Source organism: Camellia sinensis, chromosome 9 (assembly GCF_055761805.1).
Source record: "Camellia sinensis isolate YWXY chromosome 9, ASM5576180v1, whole genome shotgun sequence".
In the NCBI taxonomy this organism is placed as follows: Eukaryota; Viridiplantae; Streptophyta; class Magnoliopsida; order Ericales; family Theaceae; genus Camellia; species Camellia sinensis.
In genome coordinates, this window is record NC_138969.1 from 75,234,508 (window position 1) to 75,250,721 (window position 16,214).

General features: G+C 39.1%; 1 protein-coding gene across 1 annotated transcript; it reads left to right on the forward strand.

The window, feature by feature from the left end:
* Positions 1-9,896: 9,896 nt before the first annotated feature.
* On the forward strand, positions 9,897-11,849 carry LOC114304256 (desiccation-related protein PCC13-62). The gene is made up of 3 exons (XM_028249433.2): positions 9,897-10,207; positions 10,831-11,056; positions 11,472-11,849. Exons 1-3 carry the CDS (start codon positions 9,897-9,899, stop codon positions 11,847-11,849), a joined length of 915 nt encoding a protein of 304 aa, XP_028105234.2.
* The last annotated feature ends 4,365 nt before the right edge of the window (positions 11,850-16,214 follow it).

A 16,214-nucleotide genomic window follows, 5' to 3' on the forward strand; every position in this document is an offset into this window, starting at 1 on the left:
GTTTTGGAGTGTGTGTTTTTTGATTAGTATGTCTCATTCTGTACACACTCTTGGATTAGCAAATTTTGGAGTCTTCCGCCTTAGTGATTATTTTTTTATGGACTTCTGTCATTAATCTTTTGCGTTTCTAGATGAATTGACCTATACTAGCATATCATGGGTGATGTTGAGTCTCTTAACCACCTACCATCCTTTTGCATCTCTATGGCTTTCCCCTCTATTCTTTGCAGTCTAGCCATGAGGAAAAGGCTACCTCAGAGTCACCAACCAGGCCATCCTTATTATATCCATGCTTCTCTGGTTCGGTTTCCATACTCTTGAGGGTGTCAGCCGCCAATGATTGTGCAAAAGAAAAAGAAAAAAAAAAGAAAAAGAAAAAGAAAAAGGAAAAATATGCACAAGAAAGAAAAGAAAAAAAAATGTGAAAAAGAAAGAAAAGAAAAAGTGTGTGAAAAAAAAAAGGGAAAAAGATTCATTGATTGAGGGGAGCCTCCGCTTTTACTCACCAAATACCCCTTGATTCCTAGTGATTTGACTTTCCTTTGGCGTGCTTAAGATTCTCTTGTCGGAGGTCCGGCTTTCATATCACTACTAGGATTGAATCTAGTGTTTGTCGAACTCCAAGAGTCACACACACACTTTTATCATGGGATCTATGCTTTTCACATAATGCATCACTTTCTTGCATGAGGAATCTTCTACAGACTGTGCACATTGTGTTTTCTTGTAATGGTGCTTCTTGGATAATCTTATGTGTTTTAAGGTACTAATCTGAAATTTCTTGCTTGCACCACCATATTATTTATTGTCGTTTTCTTCTTGTTCACTGTTTTTAGTGTTTGTGGTTGCTTTTAGTGAGGGGGAGTTTGGTTCATCTTGATTTGGGTTGGTAAGGGAGTTTGGTTTTTCATTACAAGAATTGTTTAGCATGAACACTTTATGTTTGGTAAGGGAGATTGGTTATATGTTTTGCATGTTGCTATGCACTATTTGCCCTTCTTGTATGTTTCTGATATTTACATCGTCATATCATTGTTTGTGTGGTTTATGATCTTGCTTTGGTTGTTTGAGAGTTGTTGTTCATGAGTCTTAGTTTTCATCTATTCATGTTTTCCATCTCATGTTTCAAGATAATCGTGTCATATGTCTATTGCTTTTTCATATACTATTGTGGGACTAATAGTTGTTTTGGAGATTGTGGCACTAATGACTGTTTTGCAGATCATGACCTTGAGAAAGAAGTTGGTTTTTGTTGGCTATAATGGGTTGGGGTGTTTAAGATTTTATTTGTTAGGTGTGTTTTGTCACGGCATTGCTAAAGGGGGAGATTGTTAGGTTTTATTTCTTGGCAATCCCGTTTGACAAAACTCCTTTGAGTTGTAATTTTATTCGCACTTTTTATTTCAGTGAGGCTATGAGTGTTTAGATGCGAATCCAACCCGAATTGTGCTTTTTCAGAGAAGTTTGTGATGATAAAACGTTCAAGATTGCCACTTCGCTGATTATGACGGGGATCGAGCTGCCCGGTCAGCTCGCGGGGGTCCAGGGGGCAGCGCCCCTTGGCGGGTCCGGGGCAGCGCCCCCGAAGCAAAATGCAAAAATGCATTCAAAGTTGCCTGTTCGATCATGTTATATTTTTCCAGTTTTTTCAGTTTTGGCCTGTCCGCTCGAGCGGGGAAACGGGCGCTCGAGCGGGGTTTGCGAGCTCACAGTATCTCTGTAATGCCTGAAAAAGTACTGGATGGTGTGATTTGACGCTCGAGCGTCAAAACCGACGCTCGAGCGTGGAGCTGTATGAAATCACAGAATTTGAAGGCTCCGCTCGAGCGGGAAGACCCACGCTCGAGCGGACCGCGCGATCCCAGATTTCCAGATTTGATTAAGGAGTTGGTTTTCTTCTGAAACTAGGATTGCTTTGGTTTTCTATAAATACTTGGTTTTCTCCCAAAACTAAGAAATTGATTGAACTCCTCCAGATCTTCTTTTTGGTTCTTAAGGATTATATCTGGGGATATTTTGTTAGTTTTCTTTGATGTTTTTATTGAGTCTTCAACTCATGATTTAAAGAGAGTACATCAAAGGTTTGTTTGTTATACACAAAAGAGAGAGTTATTCTTCAGTTGTGGATTCTGAAGAATTCGAGCCTGAAGCTTTGGTGGAATCCGGAGTGGCTCATCAGAAAGACAATTCCGTGGTGAAGATGGGGTTGGAAGAGGTACATAGAGGTTGGTTCAATTAGGCGTTGTGGATTCGCTAAGTAATTGAGAGTATACCTGTGTAATTCCTTTAAATCTTCTTAGTGGATTGTTCTTGTGGCTGTTGCCCGTGGTTTTTTGATCACAGTTGGAGGTGTCCAATTGTGATTTTTTTCACGTAAAATCGTTGTGTCTCTTTGTCTTGATTGTTTGATTGGGATTGTTATATTCTGCTTAAAATTGATACATAATCACAAATCAACATCTAGGGGATTTCTAGATTTTTCAAAAGTATTGCTGATAAAGAAGCTATGCAGGCCAGGGCTTGAAGCTGCCACAGAGAGTATATCCTTCCATAACCGGGAATGCATCTGGGAGGCTTCCATATTTGGGTACCACTTGCTGCCTTGGATGTTGTATTTCCCACATAAAACTTTCTTCCACAACAAATTCTCATCACCTCCAAACCTTCACCACCATTTAAGTAGCAAGCAAGCATTAACATCCCTAAGACTCTTGATGCCTAACCCTCCTTTAATAACACTTCTAGTGACTTCGGACCATTTAACCATATGTATCTTGCTCTTAATCACCGATCCACCCCACAAAAAAGCGACTTGAATCTTGTCTAGCTCTTTAGCAACTCCTTCAGGCATCTTGAACAGAGAGAGATAATATACTGGGAGGCTAGACAATACTGCTTTGATAAGAGTTAGTCTTCCTGCGAGGGATAAGAACCTTCTTTTCCAACTTGCCAACTTAACTTTAACTCTATCCACAACAGGTTTCCAAGTCTTCAACCTCCCGGGATTAGCCCCAAGAGGCATCCCAAGGTACTTAAAAGGCAGCTTTTGACACTTACAATTCAGCCTACCAGCAAATTCATCCAACAGGTCATCTTGTACCCCGACGCCAGAAATTAAACTCTTGTGGTAGTTGATCCGAAGCCCGGAGATTAGTTCAAAACAATGCAAAATCCTCTTAATATTCACCACTTCCCCCCATTCTGCCTCACAAAAAATAACAGAATCATCGGCGAATTGAAGATGGGACACAGAAATTTCGTTAGCCCCAAGAATAGCACCCTTGAATAAATTTAACTCCCTAGCCCTTGTCAACAAGATGTTAAGGCCCTCAGCTACCATATTGAAAAGAAAAGGGGAAAGGGGATCCCCTTGCCTAAGACCTCGAGATGGACTAAATTCCAATGTGGGGGAACCATTCACAAGAACGGAGACTCGAATGTTGGATATACACTCCTGCACCCAAGCCAGCCACTTTGCTCCAAAACCAAAATTCTTCATCATGGATAGCAAAAAGGACCAATTTACAGAGTCATAGGCCTTTTCGAAATCAAGTTTCAGAATAATGCCACTTCGTTTGGTTTTCTTCCACCAGTCAACAATTTCATTTGCAATTAAAATTCCATCAAGAATACTTCTACCTCCCACAAACGCTGACTGCTCTTCACTAATTATTCTAGGCATTACCATCTTTATTCGGTTAGCCAAAACCTTAGAAAGAATCTTATACACAGACCCAATTAAACTTATTGGTCGGTAGTCCCCAAGACTAATAGGATTCTCCTTCTTAGGCACTAAAGTAATGAAAGAGCTATTTATCCCACCCACCAATTTACCATACCGGTAAAAGTCTTGCATAAACTGGAGAACCTCTTTCTTTACAACCTTCCAACATTTCTGAAAGAACAGCATATTGAATCCATCTGGCTCCGGAGCTTTATTCCCATCACAACTTCTTACTGCCGCCCAAATTTCTGCCTCAGAAAATTCTGCCTCAATGCAGTCCGCAACTCTTGGACTGCCTATAGATTTAAAACTACCCCCTAATTTTGGCCTAGAATTCCACACTTCAGTGAAATGAGCTTTGAAAAAATTAAACACTTCAAGTTTAACTCGGACTGGCTCATCATATACAATTCCATCAAAATTCAAAGAGCCAATGGCATTTCTATTATGCCTACAACTTGCCATGACATGGAAAAATCTGGTATTTTTATCCCCTTTGAGCGCCCAGTTTAACCTTGATTTTTTAAGCCAAATCCATTCTTGCATCTTACTTAATTTCCACAACTCATCTCTGATTTCCCTTCTACTCAATTTCTCCACATTAGATAGCTCTCTAGTTTCAGTTATCAAATCAAATTCATGTAGTTTCTCTTCAGCACTCTGTAACTTCACAGATATGGTTCCAAACATTTCTCTATTCCATCTCTTCAAGACTTGTTTTACTTGTTGAAGTTTTTTAAGCATTACAAAACCACCCCAGCCTGAGATGTGTGACTCTTCCCATGCCTCCCTGACCACTTTAAAGAATGTAGGATGTATGATCCAGGCATTCAAAAATCTGAATGGTTTAGAACCCCAATCCCTATCGTCCTCCATTAACAAAATTGGACAATGATCAGATACAATTTTTGGCAACTCCCACAATTTAATATTAAAACTTTCAATCCATTCAGGGTCCAGCAAAAACCTGTCAATTCTACTCCATATCGCACCCTCCTGAGCATTACACCATGTAAATTTTCTTCCAATCATTGGAATATCTGTGAGCTCCCAAGTATCAATAAAAGCATTGAACTCCCTCATTCCCCTATCCCTCCTTGACACACCTATACGTTCACTAATCATTCTAATTTCATTGAAATCCCCCCCCCTGACACCAAGGGCTAGGAAAAATACTTCTAAGCTGTTTAATAACTTCCCACAACCTCCCCCTCTTACTAACATCAGTAGGAGCATACACATTCATCAAAACACAATTAAATGAATTATAAATAGTACCTTTTAGAAGAAGGAAATTCCGGTTACCACAACATTCCTGCAGTTGAAAAAATTCAGGATCCCAGACACAGATTATGCCACCCGCACTACCTTGAGATCCAACCTCCATATATTCAAACCGAGTACTTCCCCATATGGATCTAATATCCCATTCTGATAACAGCAATCTCTTTGATTCCTGTAAAAAAAGCATCCCAATCTTTCTTTCCTTTACTACTTTCTTGATTTTGCCCCTCTTTTCTGGCCGACCCCACCCTCGAATATTCCATGAAAGAATCTTCATTGAAACAGCTAACCACACTTGAGAGCACCTACATACTGGTTTACCCAGATGCACCAATTGGAGTCCCCACTTTTTCTTTGTCCTGCTGTTCGAGTTGTACAATCCGATTAATAATACTTGCTTCATCTTGCCCAAACTCCACCCCAAGTAGTTTACCCATACACACGGTTGCCTGAGCTTCATTTAAAATCAGAGCATCATTTGAAGACCTGCTATTCCTTTTGTTAGCTAAAGATCTGGACAGAGCTGCTGAAGCCGATCGGAACAAAGCCTCCTTTTGGGAGTGTCTTCTTGCTAATGACTCACTTTGCCCTCTTCTTCTTGAAAAACTTGGCTGCTTCAAATTTTTCTGCCTTTGCCGAGCCTTCTTACGGACTGAAGAAGCAGCTTTCAACAATTGCTGTGTAGTGCCCCTCTCTATCGGCCCACAGCTGCTTTCATGGGCCAGATCCTTTGTCTCACTAAAGTTCTGCCCCACTAAACCCAACCCATTGCCCTGACTGGAGTAAGGCACTATCGGCCCACCATACACAAGCTCTCTCAAATGGGCCTGAGAAAAACACACTTCTAGCTGGACTTCAGGCCAGCTCTTATCTGTTACACTCAAGCTCTTTATAAAGCCAGATGTAATCACGTGCCCATCCAACTGCCCATCGAGCCTCACACCTATATCATCATTGTACCTTTTCGCAGCTGTCGATTCTGAACCAACCATCTTATCGGAGCCTTCATTTGAATTTCCAATACTTTCCACAGTCTCAGCCACCACCGAAGCATTTTGCCAGCTCACACTTCCACCACTTCCCACTTCACTTAAGCTAACCCCTTGGGCCTTGTCCACATCAGCTTTTTTGTCCACTGCATCCTCCATTTGTGGTGCCACCTCAGCTTCACCCTCATCTCTGCAATGGCCGAATACTGAAGCACCATCACTTTTCCCACCATGGCTATGTATCCCTGCAGAAGTATAGCTATCCAGATTCATGCATCTTGAAAACACCAGTTGCTCTTCACAAATTCTCACTGGGTACACTCCACTGCTGGATTCCAGACTAATCACCACATTGATAGCCTCCATGCATTTCGTGATAATCCTAACTTTGCTGCAGACGAAAGACATCGGGTCTTCAATATCTTCGTCCAACTCAACCACTTCCCCCCATAACCTTCCAATGGAAGTAAAAGTTTCTGCACTCCACATACTCAAAGGAACTCCATAACATGAGATCCAAGTGCATCTCTCTTGCTCAATATGCATACCAGCTTTCCAATCCAACACAAACTCACCCCACTTATGTAGCCAACCTTGCATTAGTCTCACTCCCTCTGCTTTCTCCTCGGTTGAGCTGAAAGTGATAACAATATCCCTACCTCCCCCATCTCTAATTCTTCCCTGCCTCAGTCCCCTACTCCGAGATTCATGCTTGAACTCAGCCTTCGTGACATGGTAATGTAATCTAATGATCACACTCTCGTATAACCAGGCGTTTCCCACCTCCCGCGTTTTTACCACTAACCTTGATTGACCTACCTCCCTTTTGCCAGTGAGTACTTCTGCAAATGTTTTCCTTACTCCTCTGTTATTTTGGACCGTTCCACCCTCAAAAGCAACCTTTTGTTTGGATGTGTTCGTGACTCCAATCGTAGGCTGATTCACCAATCTACGTTGGTCACTATTAAAATCAGCTTCCTTAACCTTTATGGCTCTATCATCCACCCACAATCCATTCGCTTTTTGAATTGCCACATTTGCAGCCACTAAGCAGTCATAACGCACAAATCCAAACCTTGTACTGTATATCCTTCTTCTTTTATTTGGAATAAAAACATCCCTTACAACTCCAAACTTATTAAATAACATGAAAAGACCTCTTGGATCAATGGATTCAGGTAAGTTATCCACAAACACTGTGATCAATCTACCTCTACCTCCATGCTTCCTTCCAATCACTCTGTTTCTTTGTTTCACCACCGGCCTCCATCCTCCGCTCTCCATAACCCCAATTGTCGTCAGGGTATTTTTGAAACAAATTTTTTTAGCTCACCATAGAAATGATTTCCACTCAATCTTGACTATAATTACTCACATCTATTCTAAAAAATTATACACTGAGCCTTATACCTTTAAGCCCATCTTTCCTGTGTGAGATTTATAGAAAAATCAAAACTTCATTTTATATATCTATCTTTGAGAGATATTTATTGTAAGCTTTCTTTGAAAGCAAAAATACCATTTCATCTTGTAAAAGTATTGCAAACACTGTATTCTTGAATTCTTGAGAGTGATTGTGAATCACCTAAGATTTGCAAGGGTTTTAACTTGTAAAGTCTGTGCAAAATCTGTGGAGGATTGCTCCATTTGTAAAGAGGTTGCTAGCACCCCTGTGAAGCTAGAAAATAGTGGAAAATCTCAAGTGAAGCTTGAGGAGAGGATGTAGGCCAAGTTGAAGCCGAACCACTATAAATTTGTTTGTCTCTCTCTCCCTTATCTCTTTATTTTATTTTAAAATGCCATAGCTATAATTCACATTTTTAGTGTACTAAAATCATTAACTGACATAGTTGTTAAAATATTTATTTTAATTATTTTTATTTCATTAATTATATTTATTTATTGTGCTAGTCATAATTTTTATTAGGGTATTATTAATTTTAGTTGTAAAAACCAAATTCATCCCCCCCCCCCTCTTAGATTGTTTTTTGGGTAACATTATGTAATATATAGATTTTTGATTTTACAACGTAAATGTATTGTCTATTTTTCATATATAACTCTAGATTATGTGTGGACAAATTTTCCAATAACTTTTTGCTTATATTATATAAAATTTTAATATAGATACATACAAATTTTAAAATTAAAGTGATTTTTTTTAAAAAAAAAAGAATATAAGTTAAGAAAATTTTAAAATATTGTTTTTTTTTTTTTTTGAAATTTTGAAAAGTTCAAATATTAGACCTAACTGCTATATACATAGAATGTTTTAAAAGAGTTAAGAGAAAACATCAATTATAATACTACCATATTGATCAAATTAACAATGTTTTAAAGGAGATAAGATTAAATGTCCAATATATTACCAGAATGACTAAATATCCAATAATTTCATGACATGTGTATTTTTATATTTTTAAAATTGAAAAAAAAATTACACTAATACTTTAAAACTCAAATACTTAACAACATTTTTACTTTTATAATAGTATAAATTTTAAATTAAATGAGGTAGATAATCAATACTTGAAAATTTGTAATTAGTATTTTGGATATCTTTTAATTTTTCCTTTTGAATTTTATGAGAGAGAATAGATTTGGATACATTAGGAAGCAGATTATTTTATCTTTCCTCCAGAAAAATATAAATTTGGAATCAATATTATGTTTATTGATAATCAATAAGTCTAGGGAGCCTCCCTAATTTACCTACAAATTTACCAACTACATTGATAACTTAATTAATTGGATTGTTATTTTTTTTTTCCTTTGAAAGCCTCCACTAGTTGGATAAATATGGGAGGCTCCCTGTTATTGGTTTACAATTGTTAGTTTAACAGCTTAGTCAATAGTGTTTTTTAAATTATTTTGAAGTAAAAATTCAAAATTTTAATTATAAGTGTAGTAATTTTCACAAGATTTTTTGCGAAAAGTTTCTTTTATTTAATATATAGTACAAACATACAGATGGATAGATATGATAGATATATATAGAAATAATTTAAGAAGAAAATTTAAAAATTTACTATACTTGATGGGTAAAGATTAATGTATGAAATATGGAATATTTATTAATTTTATAATAAATGCATTTTAAATTTTACTACAAATGTATAATTAGGAAACAAAAAATAAAAAAATTACCCTACTTGATAGGTAAAGATTATTTTTTTTGTTTTTATTCCTAAATGAAGAAGCTCCCACTAACAACAAACCACCATTCATACAAGACAATGCGCATTTAGGTAGAGCCTCCTGTATGTCCTATTCCTCCTGCACAAATAAGTTTTCCTTTCAGATCAACTCCCACTTGGTTTCTGAATTTTTGACTGTGGACTACCCTTCTGCCACGTTGGCTTCTTAAATCTTGACTGTGTAAAAGCCATATTTATAAAAAATGACTTTAAACAAAAGTAAGTCGAAAATAATGTGACAATAGTATTATTAAAATTATAAATCTTAATCACAAGTGTTTTCACATAAAAAATAAATAAATAAATACAAGCAATCATATCATTTAATATGAAAAATACATACTAATATTTGATTTGTACATACTAACTCTCTCTATTTTATTATATAAAATGTACACTTTATTTATGTGAACGTTATTATATTTTTTTTTTTTTATTGTAAAATTGTCCTTCACTATTAATAAGTATCACATTCAATAATTTGCTAAACAAATTTTCATATTACCAAATAATTCAAAATTACCAACCAGTTTTACTCATTTAAAAGTTGCAAAATGATTTTCCTTATTTACAAAACTGTCTAAAAATTCAAATGTATGTGTATATATAGATAGATTTGTGTGGGTTGGTGAAACTGCATGAAACATACATCAATACCAAAACAAAGACAAGAAGATGGCATTGTCCATTCCCACAACCCGCATGGCCACCACTACCGTTGTCATCTCATCCATCCTTCTCCTCCTACTCTTTCTTCCCACCTCTTACTGCTCAGAAAACTGCAACTCAGCCATCCCAGGCTCTGATATAGATCTCTTAGAGTTCCCTTTAAATTTAGAGTATTTGGAAGCAGAGTTCTTCTTATGGGGATCTTTAGGTTATGGGTTGGATAGCATAGCTCCCAATCTCACCATGGGCGGTCCACCACCGGTTGGCACCACCAAGGCCAGACTTGACCCTTTCACGAAGGACGTTATCCTCCAATTCGCCTTCCAGGAAGTCGGTCACTTGAGGTAATTTCATCTAAATGATTTTTTTTCCCTTTCTCAATACTATTCTACGATTCATTTGTTTGTAAAAAATATTTTTTATGAAAAATATGAAGAAATTTTTTTTGATAGAAAATGTTTTCCTATAAGCAACTTTGAAATTAATGTGTTAATGGTTATGCTAGTGATGAAGGTGATGGCTTAGTGGTAGTAGTGGTGGCGGTGGTGGTGTTGGTTGTAGGATGTGGTGGTAGAATAGTGGTGGCGGCGGTGGTAGGGGTGGTAGAGTGGCAGAGGAAGTGGTGGGGTGGTGGTGGGGTGGAAGGGTGGTGGAGGAGGTGGTGATGTTGGCAGGATAGTGGTATGGTGGGGTGGAGGTGATGGTGGTGGTAGGATAGTAGAAATGGTGATAGTGTGGTTTTTTCAAAAGTTGAATTTTTCTTTTTTTTTTTTGGTCTAAATAAATTTGTTTTTTATTGATCACATAAACATTTGTTGTTGACTTTTGTTTTTATTGTACCAAATGCTATAAAATGTAGATTTTTTTTCTAAAATATTTTTCATCAAAACAAACCGAGTGTTATTTTCTTTCACTTTCTAGAAAAAAATTTCTAGATGCGTGGGTCTTGATCATCTTATAAATGCAGGGCCATCAAGAACACAGTAAGAGGATTTCCAAGGCCACTGCTGAATCTGAGTGCAGAAGCATTTGGGAATGTGATGAATAGTGCATTTGGAAGGGCATTGAAGCCAGCTTTCGATCCATATGCTAATGAACTCAACTTTCTTCTTGCATCCTATGTTATTCCCTATGTTGGACTCACTGGATATGTTGGTGCAAATACAAAACTCCAAAGCCCCATTTCCAAAAGGGTATGTGTATATGCTACAATCTCATTAAAAAACTGCCATATGAATTAGCATCCATCGTGTACCGGTATTTTGTGTACTGAGTAACAATCAATTGAGAATTGGATGATGCAGTTGTGAATTTTTTAAAATCACCAACTCAAAAACAATTTTTTTATTTTATTATATATATATATAGTTTATGAGTTAACTGTGTCAATAATTTTTGAAATAATAAATTAATATTGTATGAATTTTACCTATTTTTTCACCTCTTATCCCAATGCATAAAATAAATACATATAAAATCCATCAGATTCAAAAAACTCATGTAGTGATAAAAAAAAAATCTCGATAAAACTCATCCAATAATCTATGAAACTAATTTCTTTTTTTTCTTTTTTCTTTTTTCTTTTTTCTTGCTATGTATATGTATCAGCTAGTGGCTGGGCTTTTGGCCGTAGAATCGGGCCAAGATGCAGTTATCCGAGGACTTCTTTACGAGAGGGCAAGGGAGAAGGTGAAGCCATATGGAATCACGGTGGCAGCATTCACCGACCGCATCTCAGAGCTACGAAATAAGTTGGGAAGTGCAGGCGTAAAAGACGAAGGCCTTATCGTTCCAACTTTCCAAGGAGCCGAGGGAAAGCTTAGGGGTAATGGTCTTGCTGGGGATCAAAATTCTGTTGGATATGACAGAACTCCAGAGGAGATATTACGGATTATATATAGCAGCGGAGATGAGCATGTCCCTGGTGGCTTTTACCCAAAGGGAGCTGATGGTAGAATTGCAAAATCACATCTACCATCTGCATAATGATGAGGCTTCAAATAAGTAGGTGTTGGGATCTGGGATCCCGCCCAAGACCTTATAGAAATCATTGCAAGCAGAAAAACACACCCACACACAAGGAGACACAATATTTTACGTGGTTCGGCCCAATGCCTACGTCCACGGGAGAGTAACCGGTTATCACTATACCAATGAGGAGATTACAGAAAGATTACAATAGAGGAGGAGCTCACACTCTCCTCACTCAGCCACTCACCCGTCTCCCTCGCTCACACCGAGGGAGACGGTCTCTCCGCCTCACATCTCTCACTCTCTTTGTTGTCTCACGGTTTGCTCACTTACTCACATTTTGCTCTCTCCTCTCAACCTCCATTTATAGGTGAGGGAGTAGGTGGGAGAGCCTTTGGGCAGCCTCCATCCTTGACTCTTCAAGATGGTTGGTGGCCTTCCATTGTTGACCAAGGTGTGTTCCCATGGAAGAGCATCACCTCCTTCACATGGGGTGAATTCAACAAATCACCCCCTCAACCCATGTGAGGTGATCCACTGCACATACTGCTGCTAATCTTGTCACGCCCAAATTCAACATAGTTTGCATCTCCTCACTGAGACGCTGCATCCCCTGAAACTAGAGATAAAACACCAGAGATACAAGAGGAGGAGGGAATCCGACATCCTCAACTCAACTCACACCACTCTCTGATTTGGAGAGAGCCACTGCTCCTATCTCCCACAGATCTCTTCCATGCTTCCTGTCTCGGATGTCTATACCTGCTATGCTTGAACTTGCGCAACCAAGATATCCGACACCCCCTGATTGGATGTCCTGCACCCCCTGCTTGGATGCCCTTGACTATCATGCAACTCCTTGCATGATGAACACTGGAGCAACTAGAAAACTTCAGAGTTTGACACATCAACATCCTCAAGTTTCCTTGCTCGGAGCTTATTTCTGAACAACCAGCCTTTGCCCTTCTGCACTTCTGAACAACCTCCTGGCGTTTCCACATACGCTTGTTGTCTGTGCTGCAATCCCTGATGTTCGGTTCTGTCTCACTTGTCCGTACTGATGTTTGACAGTTAGCCCTTCTGTCAAGACAACTTCCACCGGTCTGTACAAGTTACCACTATGCAACTCCGTGCATAGTGCTCGCACCCATGGCTTCTGGTCTCCCTGCGTCAAGCTTGCTTGAGAGATCTACATCAACTCTATCATCTGCTGCCATGGAACTAAAGAAACCACCATAGAGAAATAAGACTTGCCACTCCTTGGCACGCACTCTTGCGTTTTACCTGTCTCAATTTCTCTGTCTGGAAGTTCCTGTGAACTGTCAACAACCCGCTGCTGCACACTCTTCTCTCGCCTCTGTACGACACTCTAGCGTACCCTTGCACTGTTGCACGTCTGCAATTGTACTTCTGCGCTTAGTATGCTCCTCTGCAACTATTGTTCTACATGTCCACATACCATTAGTACCTTCTCGTATACAGTAGCTCCAACAGCCACAGTATTTCCCTAAGCCTGTACTGGTTGCCAAATCATCTATCCGTCGATGAATGGTCTTCTCTTTTGATTGAACCAGATCCTCCGATCACCTCAACAACCAGGAAAGTTCCCAGGAAAGACTGGTGGGGTCACAACCGGTCCCACTTAAGAACCAGTCTCCTTAGACAGTGTCTTTTTGACAGAACTTTCCTAGACCTTTGATCTTGAGATAATCATGTCTGCAATCCTCTGATCGCCCATGACCAATCCTGATCTCCCTCGATCTGCCATTTGATCAAGCCTGATCTCCTCTGGTCTTCAATGATCTATCTTAATCTGTATCTGGTTGTCCAATCTGGTCAGAATCTGCCCATTCTAACCTCTTCAGTGAATCCGTAGCGTTCCACAATATCCGGCAACCTTCCTTCGAGTATTGAAGATGACAAACTCCCATGTTTTGACAATCTTTCCAAACCGTTCAGAATTTCACTATTCTGACCTCGCGGTTGCGTCCGGAGCGGTCCGTTTAGCTAGGACCAACCTTCGCTGCACTTCCAGGGACCTCACTGAAAAACTATCCCCGAAAACTGGGCCATACCACAATTTTCTGAAAATGTTGGGCCAAATTGCAATTTTCAGAAGTTCAGGGAATATTCCGTGTACCAACAGAATATTCCGTCCACTGCCCCTGACGCAGTCTGCCACTCTAATCTGCCTTCTTTTTACAGAAACTCCATCTCCAAAATCTGACCGTACGGATGTGTCCGGAATACTCCAAATAGTCGGAAACCACTATTGGATCACCAAAAACGGACTCCAAATGGCTTCGATCTAGCCAAAACATTTTGTACGCCTCAGATCTGCGGCTGTACCTTCGCCGCGAAACACAGGATTCTTCCTCCTGCGGATGACGTGGCTGCTGACGTGGCTGCTGACGTGGCACGCGCGTGCCATACACGCGCCTCCCCCCCACTCGTCTTCTTCCTTCATCCGCGCGTGGGGCGCGTGCCTGCGACTGGGACGACGCGCCGGCTGCCTACACGGCGCGTGGCGGCGCGTGCCGAGACTGGGCCTCACGCGCCTTCTTCAGGTGGCGCGTGAGAGCGCGTGGTAGCTCCTCTGGGTGTCTTCTTTATATGGTTGGACTCCTCTTCTCGAGCCCTGGCTCCTGGTATGCTCAAAACCTGATTTCGAGCAACTTGATTTCTGGGCAGTTTCGGACAACACGCTGTTTTTGTTCCGAAACGCCACCGACGAGGCTCTGATACCACTTGTTGGGATCTGGGATCCCGCCCAAGACCTTATAGAAATCATTGCAAGCAGAAAAACACACCCACACACAAGGAGACACAATATTTTACGTGGTTCGGCCCAATGCCTACGTCCACGGGAGAGTAACCGGTTATCACTATACCAATGAGGAGATTACAGAAAGATTACAATAGAGGAGGAGCTCACACTCTCCTCACTCAGCCACTCACCCGTCTCCCTCGCTCACACCGAGGGAGACGGTCTCTCCGCCTCACATCTCTCACTCTCTTTGTTGTCTCACGGTTTGCTCACTTACTCACATTTTGCTCTCTCCTCTCAACCTCCATTTATAGGTGAGGGAGTAGGTGGGAGAGCCTTTGGGCAGCCTCCATCCTTGACTCTTCAAGATGGTTGGTGGCCTTCCATTGTTGACCAAGGTGTGTTCCCATGGAAGAGCATCACCTCCTTCACATGGGGTGAATTCAACAGTAGGATCTAGTAGAGGCATTGCACTGAATCCTCTGTTTTCAAAATTCTTAAAACTAGCAAATGTTGGTGTCAATAAGCTTCACTCTCTTAAGTATTATGTAGCACAGTCGAATGTAATGAGTATGGTTCTTCCATTATGGTAAAAATGATAGGTCATTGTGTAAAATTTCACTCTCTTTTAAAAAATTTCTCTCCTTTAAAATTGAGAATTTTTTTTACATGTAATTTAACATTAAGCATAATTTGCTTATATGCCAAGCAAACAATTCATTTTCACCAAACAAACATACATGACCACATATCTATATGCGTACATATAATAATAAAATCCCAATTATTGTTTAAGTTTTACCGTCAATCCTAATTATGATTTTAATGTTACATGTACACATATAGCAGCAACTGCTCAAGCTTAGAACTACAATTAAGAGATTTATGTAGTAACCAAGTGAATATTATTTATTTTCTTGTATATAAAGATTCAGTCAAATCGAGATCATCTTTCCATTTCTATCGACCTTTTAATTTTTTTTAATCTTTTAATTAATACTTGTGTAGATCTCACATTCGTTTCAATCATCAAGAGCTGGCTATTTTGTGAAAAATATGTACCACTGACCAGTACCATAAGTAGAAAATGTTGACCAAACATTATGAACACAAAAATAGCAAGAGACTTTATAATTACAAAGAATATAAGAAAAGTTAGCGTTGAAAAATTGAATACAGCCTATGAGGCAAATAAAGACGATTTGTACAATTGTTGTTGAACATATCAATATTGAATCACCACAACATACAACAGTTTTAAAGATTACGTTGTTGTTGTTGTTGCTGTTGTTGTTGTTGTTTTTTTTTTTTTTTTTTTTTTTGGTCTTTAAAAGTATAAATTTTATTACAAAAAATATTTAAGAATTAATTTCAACTGTCGTAAGAATAGTCGCTAATGAGTTGTCTAAAAAAGTGCAGAAAAAAAAAAGAAAAAAAAAAGAGCTATTAGGGACAAAATTTTGAAAATATCGCTAATAAATGTACTTTTAGGGATAAAATAACTGATCCCAAAGAAACTTATTTTTTGAGACAAAACTTTTGATTTCAAAAGATTAGTAATTAATCACTACATGTCCAATTTTGTCATTCAAAAATAAAATAATAACACTTTT